The sequence below is a fragment of the Harpia harpyja genome, chromosome Z, assembly GCF_026419915.1.
Source record: "Harpia harpyja isolate bHarHar1 chromosome Z, bHarHar1 primary haplotype, whole genome shotgun sequence".
Taxonomy (NCBI): domain Eukaryota; kingdom Metazoa; phylum Chordata; class Aves; order Accipitriformes; family Accipitridae; genus Harpia; species Harpia harpyja.
The window spans coordinates 60,142,006-60,158,005 of record NC_068969.1 but is presented as its reverse complement, the minus strand read 5'-3'; the positions used below and the strand labels follow the sequence as shown (position 1 = coordinate 60,158,005).

Below are 16,000 nucleotides of genomic sequence, written 5' to 3'. Positions count from 1 at the left end.
ACAAATAGTTGAGCTAAAAGGCTTGGTTATGTGCTTCTACATGTGTTGAAATGGACTCTAGCAAGGTGCTTTGTTTGACAGCTTGTAGTCAGGTATACCCCACCCTTTCAGAGATTTCATGGTCAGTGCGGGGGACAGACAGTAACAAACACTCTAACACTACTGAAGCCCAGTTTAAGAGAAAGCACCACAAATATTTTGTTCCTTTTTATGCTCTCAGCGAAGCTCAATCTGAAGTTACTGCCTACCATGACCAGAGTGTTATTAGATACCTACTTTTCCCTTCCTTTGCAGGGAATACTTGGAATCATGGGAAGAATTTATGGTGAAAGGTACAGAAAAAAAAGCAATTCTTTGCATTTCCCCTAGTTCAGATTCAAAATTAACAGTGGTGAACATACGAATGCAGCCTCTGTTTACCACTTTGCTGGGTCTTGGTCACAGTCTGTAGATGTCTCAATTGACTCTCAGCTTGACATCTCCCAGCCCCACATTGTCACTCACTGAATTTAATTAAGACTTTTAATTCAAATCCAACCATCTGCTTTCCAGTCCAATGTGTCAACACCTTTCTGCTGAAACTTTTCAACAGCCAGTTTGCATCTGTATCACTCTTCCTTCCCAGCTTCTGTACACTTCAAACCAACACTCTGTCTTATGGTTGGAGTATGTCCCCAAACTCTGCTAGTCTTCCTGAAACAAAACTGTATCTTCTGTCTCATCCTCAGGTGGCTTGGAAGTGGTTGACTCCTGGCTGTGGCCCAGGAGTAACATAGCTACCATCACTGTGTGAAGGGGGTTATTTTTTTGTGTTGTGTTTAAGCCCTCCGTTCTGCTGTGCTAGTCTGTGATTTAACAACCTGCTTGGCTTTTACTGAAGAAACAAACTTTCAGGAGTACTGTTTATTTCTTTGTGATCCCTCCCTACCTTCTTAAAGAGTACATGAATTGTGGCGTAATCAGTGTACCAGTACCGTACCAAGTAACAGGTACATAGTAGAAGGATTTAAGCTTGTGGGCACTTGGTTGATTGCTATAGACTATTGCAGGTTTTAGTTACTGCCAATTAGATAAGTCATGTAAGTGGACTGCATGCACATTCAGGTCTTTCTGGGCTGTGTGGTAAAGCATTGTTAATATAAGCCATCTTGGTGGAACTTACTGTTTTCATGCATGTTCCCTGTTCTAGTTTATGTTCAGCTATTACAGTTCAATTGATTAGTAGTTATATGATCCTCATGTTTTTGTGTTTATATCCTCACTGTTTCTAATACCAAGATCTTTAAACACTGAGAAAAGTAAAAATAGCTGTTGAGTATCTGCAAAAACCCCATAAATACAGTATATGAGGGAGGTGGCAGGCAGTTTTTTAAAAAAAATGTATCCTTATAGCAGAAAGCCACCTGGCTGGTGTTAAGTAAAAAATTTTCATAGTATGTTAAATAACAGAGCTGTCTGAGATTTGTGAATTCTGTCTCCTTAATCATTTTATTTGGCCTTTTTAAAAGCATGTAAAGCTTTTAGGAAAGGGCATTAGTACTGTTCAGGAAGCCAACTCAAACAGTTAAGTCCCGTTCACACAATATTTCCTGGTCTTTCAGCATTTTATGTTGAGAAAAGACATTCTCTTTTCTTTCCTTGGTACTGTTTTTTTGCAGAACGACTGCAAGATGAACAGTTCCAGTGTCTTCAGAGAAAAAAAAATCTTGTCAAACATTTGTAGTATTACCTGAAATATGTTGTTTCATGTACTGTGTCCCAATGAATTAACTGTCATCTTTGTTTTGTCAGCTGGACATATTATGCAATGAAGAGATTCTTGGCAAGGACCACACACTCAAGTTTGTAGTTGTTACTAGATGGAGATTTAAGGTATGATACAGTGGTTCCAAGTAAGTCATGTAGTGGCCAAATAAAACGTTTATAAAATAGGTGTCATTTGGAACTATACTGCAGTAACTGCAAACTCGATAAAAAGATACTTTAATAAATACCTAATACAGCATCCTTAAACGCCAAGTATTAATTTTGTTTCTAAGAAGATAAAACTGTTCAGTTTTGGGCCTACTGTGTTCAGTTTTGGGCCCCTCACTGCAAGAAAGACACTGAGGTGCTGGAGCATGTCCAGAGAAGGGCAACAAAGCTGGTGAGGGGCCTGGAGCACAAGTCCTGTGAGGAGGGGCTGAGGGAACTGGGGTTGTTTAGTCTGGAGAAAAGGAGGCTCAGGAGAGACCTTATTGCTCTCTACAACTACCTGAAAGGAAGTTGTAGTGAGGTGGGTGCTGGTCTCTTCTGTCAGGTGGCTGGTGATGGGACAAGAGGACATGGCCTCCAGTTGCAGCAGGGGAGGTTTAGATTGGATATTAGGAAAAATTTCTTTACTGAAAGGGTTGTCAGGCTTTGGAATAGGCTGCCCAGGGAAGTGGTGGTGTCACTATCCGTGGAGGTATTCAAAAAGCGCATAGACAAGGCTCTTCAGGACATGGTTTAGTGGGCATGGTTGATGGTTGGACTCAATTATCTTAAAGGTCTTTTCCAACCTAAACGATTCTATGATTCTATGAAAGAAAGGGAAATTAAGTTTTAACTGCTAGGGAAAAGGGAACACTGCATCAACTGTCAAATTGTTATCAAGTCTGACGAAGGAAGGGGAAGCCACAAGGAAGTATTATTTTTAGCTATTTCAGGTAAAACTGGTTTTAATCCACTTAGGTGGGGAAATGGATTGTGATGCAAAAAAGGCAGAGATTTTCAACACAGTTCTCTTCTGTAGTTCAAGGAGGTTGTTTTACCTCTAAAGGAGAGGCAGTAATTTAAATGCTTGTCTGCCTTAGTTAAGAAAACTTCTAGCAGCATTTAGTAGGCATAAACAAGGCTGGTTAAAAATGTTTGAGTACATCTTTGACTTGCTTATTGTGGTTTCTTTAAACAACTTCCGTGAAACCGAATAGTAAACAGGGGGACATTCATTCTGAGTATTAGTTATCACATTAATAATGGCAGCTCAAGTGAAATGGGTGTAAGAATGAATTGCAAAATTGAACACTCAGGAGGCAAGTCACACCTACAGAGTCCGTGTATGTGTATTTGGGGGTATTTGAACTAGGAATTAGTATTCATAATGGACAAGCAACACTGTCCAAGCTTACAGTGACTGAGGTAGAACCACTTGATGGCTGTGGATGCATATCTAGAAGAGGTGCAGGTGGGAGTGGGGAAACGTTTTCCTGTCTTTGTGTAGAAAAATAACTGACTTGCGTAAGAGTTACAGGATAGAAGTCAATGGTCAGTCTTTGAAATGTAGAGAGGTCACTAAGGGGATTCCTACTGCAATCTGTTTTGTATGATGCTCCTGAATGACCTGGAAAGGTATTTTAGTAGTGCAGTAACAATGCACTGACAACATTGTGGTTATTTAGGATAGTGAAGACAGATTGATGACAAAGGATTGAAGCAAGTCTTTACAGTTCGGAGTGACAGGTGATTAATGAGCACCTTAAGTTCAATGTAGGTAAATATAAAAGGATACAAAGCAAATGTTAGGGACTGGGGGGGAGGGGTGAGGAAGAGAACCAAAGAGCAGCATCAAATTGATGTGCATCTGTACAAGTCTACTGTTCACCTTTATCATGAAAATCTATGCAGTTGTGAGTCACATGGAAAGGGGAACTGTAAATTGACTTCTCAAGTGAAAGAGGTGGGCGATGTAAAACAAAAGTGGGAGGTGGGAGGTCCAGAAGAAACAAGAGAAAGCAATTCTTAACATGAGACACGGAACTCCTTGGTGCAGGATGTTGAGGATGTTAGAAGTTTACCTATTCATAAAAAAGCAATGGATACAGTCACAGAAGAGGAATCAAGTGAGACCTGTTAAATATGAAGTACCACATGCTCTCATGCTGCTTTCTAGACATCATCTGTATTGCTCCCTTACTGGGAATGGGTTTTCCCATTAAGGGTCAAACAGACCTGGTAGAACTAATCTTAAGGTGATCAGCTCCTGAGACAAACAGGAAAGGGTTCTTCATCTCTTGTTTGAGCTCCACAGATGAAATTGCATCTTGTCTTTGCCTTGGTGAAATTTTGACAGGGCAGATAGCTACTCTGATAGTTCAGTTAAGCTTTTGTTTATGAAACAAAAGTTTTACCTGCTGAACAGATTAGTTCTGGTTTTGTTTCTTAACTTATCTGATATTTCTGTCTTGCAGAAAGCACCTCTACTGCTACATTACAGACCCAAAATGGACTTGCTGTAAGAGAACTTTATTGTCCTTCTGGACAGAGTTTTTTGCAGAGACTATCATCTGGCACCTTCTTAGTGCATCACTAATCACGTGACACAAGCCAGCCAAGTAATTTTGGAAGACTAGGGCTTTCATAGTGGACTGTCCTTCTGAATATTTCTTCTAGGGATGTGTTACCTAGATTTCTGGACAGAAAATATTTATACTTTTTTTGTACGGAAGAAAGAAGTTGCAACTCAACAAGACACTACCAGCACTAAGTTTACAGATGCGGAAAACACTTCACAGTTCCATGTAGCTCAGCCTGATTTATCTCTTACAGTTACACAGAAATAAGTTAGAATGTTGTGAAGTGGTTTAAAAATGTTGCTTTTGACACCAAGTTGCATTTAGTTACTTTTCACATTCTGAATCTTTAAAAACTATATTTTTGCAAAGTGTTCTTGTCTTATATAGTATGCCTGATTGCATTGGCTTTATTCAAGTTATTCTGTAGAGCATTGAACATACCTAATAATATAGTGACTGGTGATAATTTATTATGCTGCATTGAAAACTTCTCAAAATCTGGGAAACCAATAAGTTTGTCATTTCTGCCCAGTTATTGCTCTCCCTCATTTTGTGTTTTAGTAAAGTTTTGACACGCCCTTATGCATGTTGATTTGGTAAGATTAATAGAAATAATTTCAGTTGATTTTAATGTGCCCTGATATTTTGCTGTGGCAATTGCACCACATAATGACAAATACTCAAAAGAGCTGAGCTAGATTTGTGAACTTCTTAAAAAATAAACATTTCTTATGTAGTTGTGGCTTGCAGAAATCAGTTTTTAATTTAGAGAGAATTTGTTCTCACTAGCTATTGAAACACTGGCTCTTGGGCAACTTTGGGTGATATTGCACAGTTTTAATTTCACTGATTAAAAATTCCTCAGATCATTATAAGCAGCTCTGTATTTCCTTTAGCTGTTTTCTTACAAAACCATAGCATTTTCTTTTGCGCAATTCCTAGCTGTTGGGGGGGTGGGGGGTGGTGCGGGTCAGACAAGATTATTTTAGCACCTTCTGGCCTTAACTGATAATTCTGCTTGCATCAGCTGTAATGGATGCAAGGTAATCCACACGTGCATATGTATGTATGTGTGCATACATCTATACACACATATAACTATGTTGTGTTATAGAATGCAACCTCAATAGCACTTGGCAGGGTTCACTGCACTTTTTGTAAGGCTTTTTGAAATAGTTGGCTTTTTAAAAACAGTAGTTGAAAGTGATTTCTGCAAGCTGTATACAGTATAGCATATATAGCGTGATTGTGAGAGTATTTGTCTGGCACAGGTGTCAAGTCACTGAAAACAGGCTATGCCATATTATTGGTAGCTGGAAATAGTTAACCTTCTAATTGTTGGAAGAGTTCTCCAGTCAGCTGAAAAAGCTAGTTGCTCTTCCTGTTATTAAACCCTGTTATTTTTTGATAAATTGTCTTTGGATAAGAAAATAACTTTGCCTGTAACTGCCCTGCTTCCTTTAGGTGTGCTCCTTCCCCTCTTCTGCTAGAAAGTAGTAACAGGAAGCTGCTAACTGCAAGAGGTTTATCCAAGCATTTTAAATCCTCTTCCTCTTCTTGAGTTTTCGAAGCACCACATTGCTCAGCATCTGTCCCATAATTTCCTTTTTCGGAGTCTTCAGTCCTCCTTCTTCAGCCCTGCTGCTGCAGAAGGGGTGCTCCAACTTGTGTTTACCTTTGAAAACAGGGTTTCTCATTTTTAATCACAGTCACAGATGTGAATGGGAAGGAAATCAAGAAGTATGCGAGCAGGGAATGAAAGGGAGCATACCGAGCTGTGGAGAGGGAAAGGAGAGCCGCACAAAGGCCAAAAAGGGCTGCTGTCCTTGCAGATGAAGGTATAGGATAGCTGCATTTGAGTGTTTGGGTTATGCAGAACTCTACATCTGGGCTGGGTGGCTGGGTTTTGGGGTGGGAGGGATTGTCTGTGTGCATGCATAGAAGCAATGGAATCGAACTTGGCTCTGGTTTTGTCTTACTGTTCACGGACTCAGACGTATGTATTTTAGCTTTTTTTCTGTCTTTAACATTACTTGAACTGGCAGAAGAGAACAAATGACATCATGGGTCTACCACTTTTATAATCTTCTAATGAAACAGTGAATGCAGGTGGTATGGATGTTTATACAAACTGACCTCCTGGGCCTTTCTGGAGCTACTTATGTGGTTGTTACTGTCCTAGTGTAAATAAGTGACTGGCTGTAGCCACTGAGGCACTGAAAATATGAACAGGGCTGTAAATGTCCACCCTCTGTGCACCCTGAGTATACAGACACTGGCTGTACCTGATGTAGACATAAAATTAAAGCTGCCAGACAGCATTCTGATTAACCACCTTAATCAGGATATATATATATATATATATACACACACACACAAACCCAAATATATATATATATCTTTATGTGAGATCTGTCTACCTCAGAGTGTGTGTACTGCAGAAACTCTTTGTACGACTAGATATTGATGCAGTTCTGTAAAAGTACATTGGGATTTTAGTACTTTCCTGTGTACTTGTGCAACTGAGAAATTAGTTACGAGCATGCAAATTCAGAAGCCTTTCAAATCTATCTCTTGCTGTAACAATCTACAGTACAGAACATACATTTATAACCATCTTTAGAATCACTTGAATTTGTTACGGTGCTATCAATACATTGAAAACTCCATTTATACCTGTATGGATACATAAATTCAAGCCAGTATTAATACCTACAGCTGGTTTTTCTGCTCATCATTGTGTGTAACTGCTTTTGCCATGTGTTTAATCTGATAAAACCTTACCAGTAAAAAGAAAAAAAAAAATACAAACCCACCCAGTTATTTTTCTAAATCACATGTCACAACATCTTTGCTACAGAAATTCTTTCCCTCAGGAGGGATGTGACTGTGTCTGGACCATATGTTTATTTCCTTTAGCCTTACTAGAAGACTACAATGCAATTGAATTAAGGTCAGAGGGAGGTCTTCTTTGGGTCAGAGCCTTGTTTCACTTCTGTGAAGCTTAAGAGACAGTTAATTTATACCATTTGTATTGAGTAAAATAACCCTGATACTGTTCAAAGTTGGACTAAGAGTTGGACTCAGTGTAGGTAACTCTTAGTCGTAGTGAGATCATATTAGTTTATTTTGGCTTTCATGAAGATGCCATTACTGTGAAGTAGTTTTCACAATTGCTTACGCTGGTAAATAATTACAGTAAAGAAGTATCTTGTTGCATTATCCTCAGCAGCAATGAGACTGATGAATCACCCACGCTCAGAGTCTCATTAAATATAGTTTCATTAAAAATAGAGAATTCAGATAGAATATATAATATTGAATTTAAATAAGATTTGGGGTTTTAAATTTTAACTTTATAAAATTATTTATTCTATTTTAAGCCTTCTGTCTTATTTTACCATCAAGTATTTTTGGTTTCGGTGGTCCAGCTTTATTTACGGGCATATAAGATGAAATTGTAAGATGTTTTTACAAGCTTCTTCCTTTTACATTGAGTTTGAGTAGCTTTTATTTGTATGTTTTCGTTTTGTATGGATAAAGAGCATTATGCTTTTGTGCAATAGGTTTGAAACATGCATTTATTAGGCATATGTTTAAATTGTAAATGTAGCACCTACTTACCATTAAATTTAAAAGGAATGTAGATGGTTTTTCTCACTGTTCAAATGGGGTTTTATTTGGGGCTATTATTTGGGGGGGTTGTTTTCTGATTCGTTCCTTTTTTTATTTTAAGAGTGAAGTGTGGGATTTAAATTTGTGTAAGTACAAGACCTATCTGTCAGCAATATTTTAAAATAAATGATCTTTCAAGAAACCTTAATGTGAATTGTGGAAGCAATTGGCAAGACTTGCAGCCTATCTGAAAATGTTTTGTGCCATTGTTATGTCTGGTATATTTGTGTACCATCAAACCTGGGAATATTTATTTTTATTGGTTGTGCAATAGTATATATACACAACACTATCACCTCTGGGGATATGGGACCATAAAAAATATCAGACTACAACTATGATGGTGCTATTTTTTTCCAATAGGCTGTGAGCCTTGGAAAGTTTATCTGGCTCTTATTGTCTTTATAACAACATAGTTAGTCCTAGGAGATTCACTGAGGTTTTTTTCCCTACTGGATGATAAACATAACCAGACAATTAGCCTATTTTACAGCATTATGTGTCTTACCATTGAGCTAAATATAATAGGAGAAAGCCAACCAGTCTGTACATCAGCAAGATGAATGTTAATAAGTACGTAAAATGCATTTTGTACAGAAGGCTTGACTGTACAGAAAAATCAAGTTTGTGTATTTCCTCAGGTAATCACTTCAGTTTGGATATTTCACTGGAAACGTTAATGCAACCTACACTTCAGTTAGTCCGCCTAAAGTTGATAAGAAGGCAAAAAAATTGTCCCATACACTAGAATCTCTACGAAAGATATAATTAACTGTAACTAAGGTCTTGAGATCTGTTGTTGAAATAAAAAGTTCCAGAGAGAACAACATTAAGGAACATGGAACAATGCTTCAATCTCTGCTTTAATCAAGACTTGCAATCAGTACAGACATTTTGTTAGAACTTGCATCTTGCGGCAAGTCAACAGTAATGTCTCACTGTGGAGTTATGGTTTATTTATATACAAATTAAAGCTCTGGTCCTGTTATTTGATCCACATTTGATCATCCTTAAGGCTTCTTGGAAATCTTTCGAAGCCACAATGACCTGTCCAGATCCTAGTGGTAGGGCAGGAACTAAATGTCCAATTCTATGAACACTTACATTAGTAACTTTACTAATAACCTGGATGGTTCAACAGAAACCAGTGGGATCATTCATGCAAATGGTTAGGTGTGGCTGAAGGAAGAAGCCCTGATTTTTGAATACTGATGTTCCAATATTTTTTTTTATTTTTATTTGAAACTCAAAGCATTGGTTTAATGGAATCTTGAATTCAAGTGACTAATCTGGACAAAAGGAGAGTTTGTTCTTTCCTTCTGCAACAAGATTTTGTTATGGTTAAGGGACAATAAGCCAGTGCAACCACTAAGCCTTTACCCTCAACATGGTATAATAAAGATTCTGGAACTGTCGCAGTGTAAAACCATATTTTTGGCTTAGCTTCATTTGAAAGTTTACAATTTTTTACGCTTTGTGTTGCTGTGTAATTTTTGTACTGTTGGTGGCTAGTTTTGTCTGAATAAGCCTTTTGGGATTATTGCTTAATGTTTTGATTTTATGATAGTGAAGCTTGTATCCAGTGTTTTGCCAATTAATATTATATGCTTGTTAATAAAAGCAGAGAAACTAACTGAAATACTGTCAGGCTGGAAATTATTGTCCCATTTTTCCCCAAGAACATAAGGAACTAGCTGTCATATCATAGCACTGAACAAACACAGTGACTGAGACAGTGGTGGTGTGGCATTGCATTGTCATAAACAGCCTTTTACTCCAAACACAAGCATGGCCCAAAGTATTACTCCACTGCACAGAATGGCAATATGTGTGTGACAGGTGTCTGGCAAGTAACTGCCAGTTAGGAAACAAAATGGCTTCAGCTATAAAGAGGAAAAACACCGTTGCCCTGATGTCTTCTTATCCACAGATACATAAAGGTACTTAACTTGACCGGTATGTGTTGCTTTCAGTCTTACCCTTACCTGGTGATGTTGATGCGCAAGGGCCAACTGCAGCGCTCTGGAACACAGATATTCACTTAAGACAGATGCCAAATTGAAAAGCATTTCCACACACATTCTGATTTTATTTTACTTTGGTGAGCTGCTAAGGGGGGAAAAAAGGTCCTTTACTTACAGGAAGCTTTGATTAATGAACTGAATATGTTTTGCCTTTGAAAACATTGGTCCGTTGTAGTATTTGGCAAACATTGGTGCCATAACTTCAAGAGCTTTTTTCCTTCTAGATCCTTCAGATTTGTTTTAATACCTGAACAGATCAAAGGTATGGGGGAATTTTTATGTAAAATTAATTGAAATGCCTAGTTGAGAGAATACAGTAAAGCTGCAAAGCAGATGCTACAGTAGTTGAATTTCTTGCAGTATCTACATGCAGTAATGCAAATCTATAGCTTGTGAACTGCTCTGTACATACTGAGAGGGCAGGAAGGGCTTTTATTCCTGCTGTTGGCTTGTTAGGAACTGCCAACAACTATGGGCTGGTTTGAAGTCAGGGTTTTATTAATACACGTATTTCTTATTTGCACTGATAATGCCAATATATAATTATCCTGAGGAAATTAGGCATTTGCCACTTACTAGCTTCATCTAAATACCAGCATAAGAGACTTACCCCAGAAAGGTCCCTTTGTTAATCTTCCATGCTCTCATTATTAGTGGTTCTAACACTTCGCTGAATTTTGTACTACCAGTTGTTTCCACCAATCTGTGAACTAACCAGTGATGGGCCTAGCTCAGCCTGCTGCTTTCCTTCTTGCATTTTCAGCAACTATTATTACAGGAGTCTAGAGGAGATGTGCTCGAACAGAGGGGTTCTGTTTCATGGGAGCATGATTACAGATTTTCTGACCCCTGTAAATGCTGGAGTAGTTAAGAGGTGACAGAAGCTTTCTTCTATGCAAGCAGAAGTACATAGTGCTGTACACAAGTTGTGATCTCTTTAATGGCACAGAGGTCATGAAGAAAGTGCTCAGGTTTGCAGGAGGAATGACATGTATACCTCACTTCAGGAATGATTAAAGCACCACCATCAGCATCTGTTGTGAATATGACCTTTGAAATGGTTGTGGCAAAAATTGTTTTGTAAGTCAATGTTTTGTATTGTCCCATGTAAAATATACTTCTAGGAATTCAGACTATTCTCTGGCTTTGATTTGGACAGAAAAAAATAACTTCTTTGACATTTTATCTTTTATTGCCATTACTTTGTGTTAGTTTGAAATGAGTCATTTAAAACTAGATTGCAAAACATGGAAGACCTAAACAACAGAAATACATCATGGAATTGAACTAACTCCCCTCATTACCTGAACGTGGTACTAATCTAATAAATAAGAGTAAGAACAGTTCCAGTTTGACTGAAATTCCCAAGCCTCACAACACGAAATTGTGCTAATAGTTGTGTTAGCTAGCCCTGAAAGCATAAACCTGCCCTGCAGCTAATAGCAGCCAGCTGCATTTTTTTCCCCAGAGGTAATTCAATGTGAGCAAGGTCTAACCAGTATTTCTTATTTTGTATGTAACTGATTTTTCTTATTCCATTGATTGAGTATTCTGCTGTAAAAATCAGTACTTACAAGCAGAATATTTCTTTTTGTGCAATAACTTCCTTGGGGTTTCCTTGAGATTGGAGCAGTCAGAAAAAAGAATTCGTTTTGATGGAATATGTGAACTTAAGATAGATAAATTCAGCTGTTTAAACCCTGGTGCAGGGATAGTCACTCAGGATTAAATAGATCTCAACTCAGTTAAGCTTAATCCAGTACCACATCTGAGTAAGTGTCTGAATAGAGGTATAATGCAATGCAGCTTTCTATGCACCCTCATGTAAAAAGTTCCTGCATGTCTTTAACTTCTAACATGGACCTCATTTAGCTTTTTCTTTTCGTGAATTTTTTTTCCCCCAAGCTTCCTTTTGATTAGCTTTTCTGTGAGAAATTCAAGCAGTGGCCTGGCCTTAGTGGAGAAGAAAGTTTTTAAGAGTACTGAGAGATTCCCCCACTAACAGTAGGATGTGGGTCGCGTCTATCTAAACATGTCTAGTCTTTCACATGACAATATTCTTGGACTTGTACTGTCACTGTGTAGAGATGTTGTATTGATGGGTTTGAATTCGACATGTCGGTGCTTTGTATGTTGTGTGTAGTGATTGTATTTTGATGTATCCAAACATATACCATATCTGTGAAAATAAGAACAGAACAAAAATCCAAGCAACTAGCTTCAATAGGAAGACTGACTGGATGGTTTCCATGAGGGGGTGCTGTCCTTACAGCCTTGCCTCTTGTTTTCTGCCTCTGCCTGTAGCATGTAATTTTTCCTTCGCACACCTGAGGGAAGGGAAGCTTCATTTTCATGAAAGTTGTTAAGGCTATTTATTTATTTATTTTCTCCTTTGATGCAAAAGCTCACTGTCCCTTGCCTGAATTTTGACCCCTTCATTCAACAGAACAGAAAGCCTTTTATTCTGGATGCTCTAAGGCTGTACCATATGAAGGTCTCCATTGCTGTGAAAAATGCTGACTGCTGATGCAGCAAATAATACTTCTGCGCTGTTCTGCTAGTTCTCAGCAGGCTGCAGAGCAATATTTCTGCTTTGGTATATTTTATAATACAATATATTCTCTAAATGCTTTTGTTTTCCCACTTAAGCTGGTTACAAAGACATTGCTTAAATGGATTGTGACAGCATAACTTGGATTATTGTTTTAAATGTGTTTTGCTCATTTCTGAGAGAGCCTGGAAAGAGACTGTTAGTAGAGTGGTGAACCTGGATGTCAAGTAGAATGTATCCTCTGGTCCTGCTTTCACATCCTCTGGAAAAGATTCCTTTCTCTGCTTCTTTTCAGCCTTACAGTCCGCAGCTGCAATATCTGAGACATGATGATTTCAACTGCATCCTCTGCTTAGCTTTGAGGCTTTCTCTGGATTTTATTGCAGCAGTGAGCATTGCCTGAAAATGGTGATCATGCTGGTTTGAAACAAAGATACTGAGTAGTTGTTTCTGGACCCTCTGCCACTGGCACCTCAACAGATATTGTGTGTTCTGACTTGAGGACAACTGGCTTCTCATTCTGGAGAAAGTCTCCTCTTTCCGTAGAAAACAAGTGTGCGTGCATTTTGATATGACAGGGACTGCTTCACCATTGCTCTTGTCCGGAGATTTCAGGATTAGAGGATCCCCATGTTCAGACAAGGTTTACAAAGTTCTACTCTGGTTCACAAAGTCTTACAGAAACTTTGCTAGTTTTAGTCAGAATGGCTGGAAGCTAAACACATGGAAAGAGTTGCTAGCAGGTGAGTTTGGATTCTGTGATGGGCAACTGTGATATCTCACATTGCCCTGCAGAAAGCTCTGTTCTGAGTTTGACTGCTCAGTGTTCAGTAGTGCCTTGGTTAAGTTAAACCAGAGTTGCATAAGGCAGACATTCACATGGGCATGCTGAGAAAGAAAAATAGGGAAACGAGAGAACTTTGATATGAAGCATAGCTAAGTGGTGCAGATGACAGTTCAGCTTTCTGCTTTGTGCTAGGAGCCGGAGGTGCTTGGTGCAGTGGCTCTCCACATGGGAAGTACTAGTGCCCTGCTGTGACAAGGAAGCCCAACACTGCAGAGGGGGTGTGAGATGCAGAGGCACCTTAAGCACAGCCCTGTGTTTCTGACACAGTGCAGAGATCACCTGGTGGCTGGTCTCTGAGGTGCCTATGTCCTTGCTGGCCAGAGCACTGGCATGTTCCTGTAGATTTTAATTGCCGGGGTACAGTTTAATCTGTGTGTATGACTGTCCCAGAAAAACAAGAGACCTTCCTAGCATAGGTGCCTGCTGTCGTGCAGTGCCTGGTTAGAGCAGGGTCAGGCATCCACATGTGTGTCTTTGCTTCAACAACTGCCGGGCTTCAAGGCAAAATTCCTCCCTGATCACACTGGATTGCAACCCACAGGCTTTTGCAGCCAAGCAGCCACCTCACTCAATTTTCCCAAGGGCAGCGGGGAATAAGCATCTTGCTGCTAAACAAATGCTGAATGAAAATGTTCTGTGGCATTCTGAGTAGCTGTGGGACAGAGCATGGCCCATGCAACTGCCTGTTATAAGTGATGGGGTGTTTGGGAAGAAGAGGCAGTCAGGTGCAGGAAAGCTAGTCATGATCAGTTTCGTTTGTACAAATTGCATACATAGGTACTGGTAACAGTACAAATGACTTACAGTTGTCTGGTTTTGGTGATTGGAATTGGGAGCAGAGGCTGGTTTTATTACCAATGAATTATTGTCCACAGTTCATGGAAAGAGGTAGGAATTGCGTGTAGACTAACGCACTAAGTGCCTGGAAAATACAAAATGTAATTATTGTGGCTGTGGAGCTGAAAGGACAGCTGCTTGTTACATACTAATAATAGACTTAATCTGAAGGCTGTTTGTTATCTGTCAAAGAAAAAACAGAATTCTACAGGAGGTTCTGAAGACCATCAGGAAGGGTGAGCTGACTGGGAAACACTGAAGTTGTGCTTGGACAACATAAAAAGCACAGGGTTCGCAGGGGGTACTTAGGATGACTGAGAAGTCTATGCGTTGTATGTGTGTAAAGTAATTAGCTAATTGGAGAAGCGCACAATGGAAGACACTAGTAGGGAAATGCCTGCTGCAGTACATGAGGGTATTTGGATTTTGTATTGAATATCTCTTAATTTTCCCTTGCATGTTGCTGGGTGCTGAGCATGTCCCAGTGACCCAACTGCCCTAATGCAGAAGCTAGTGCAAGACGACCAGTATTGAGTCATGTGGCTGTGAGGGAGTCTTGGTTAGAAACTCTGAGGTGGCCAGTCACAGCTGGTGGGGAAGAAGCTGTGTCCTGGGGTGTTCCAGGGTCGTTGGAGCACCTCTGCGATGATGAAACAACCAGTGGGAGAGGCAAGCCCTGAAGTAACAAGAAGGGCATCCAAAGACGGGGACAACACATAGCTTGATGAATGGCCACTGGCCAGACAGCATCAGGGCAGAGAAGCCGTATCTTTCAGAGAATGGCCATGACACACCATCAAAGTGACAGCTAGGGTGCAGTCATTAACTGACAAGTCAATGGTTCATCTATCCATCTGTTCTCTGACAGATCAGTTTTATCAGAGATGCATGCAACTATGCTAAACTTAGCACTGATGCATAGCCACTGTCAGTTAGAACCCACCCATCTGCTGGCAGGGACTCATTGGTGTCTTGGGAGCACTGTGCTGACAGATTACAACATGACAGCAGACTCAGCTCCTGCAGTCAAAGTGCTTATAGGTTTACACCATGTTCAGGCTCCTTGCTCGTTCCACCTTTTGTAAGTCTTCTTGGTCTTGGACTCCAGAAACAGCTCTGTTTATTTTAGAAATGGACTTTCCTGCTTTAACTGCAGTTTTTCTTTCTTTATCTGTCAAAGAACACTTTGGTTGGCTTTCCCTTATCTCCTTCTGTTTTACTTTAGAGAATCTTGCATCACGCAATGGCAGCTCCTTCCAAAGATTTTTTTGTCTGGTTCATTTGGGGATTATTAATGGTAACAGGACAGTGTTGGACTGCTCAGGTGACAAAAAAACCCACCGTGGGAGCAAGCAGTTAGGCCAAGGCATGGTGGATCCATACTCTGAACTACAGTACAGAAGCAGTTAGAAATTCCCTTATAACTACAGGGTCTAGACATCTGCAGAGAAGTGGATGAGGTAGGTGGTGGCTGCAGATAATCTGATGCACACCAGTGACAGTTAATTTTGTCACATGTACACTGGGTTGTATGCCAAGACATCTTTTTTGCCATAAGAATTGTAATTCAGGAAGCGTCTTGGTTTTGTCCTCCACCATGCTTAAGCCCAGCTTCTTGCTTAATGGGCATGAAAGCTGAGCTATATGAGCTATTGGCTTTCCTTGAAGCTCATGCATCTGTGTTTTGTCTTACTGTGCAAAAGGGTTTCTATTCCAAAACTGTGTTCCTTGCCAGCTGGTGATCCATTTGCAG

At 39.6% G+C, this 16,000-nt stretch overlaps 1 protein-coding gene across 12 annotated transcripts in view; it reads left to right on the top strand.

The window, feature by feature from the left end:
- Positions 1–9,627, top strand: part of PCGF3 (polycomb group ring finger 3) — a 63,143-nt gene extending 53,516 nt beyond the window's left edge. For 11 of the 12 annotated variants that reach the window (XM_052776677.1, XM_052776667.1, XM_052776672.1 and 8 more), the window contains 2 exons: positions 1,792–1,872; positions 4,209–9,627. In XM_052776677.1, the coding sequence (XP_052632637.1) occupies positions 1,792–1,872; positions 4,209–4,256 (129 nt within the window). In that variant the 3' untranslated portion in view covers positions 4,257–9,627. Of the gene's footprint in view, positions 1–294; positions 333–1,791; positions 1,873–4,208 lie in introns of all 12 variants that reach the window. The other variant, XM_052776675.1, reaches the window with a different exon arrangement.
- Positions 9,628–16,000: the final 6,373 nt, after the last annotated feature.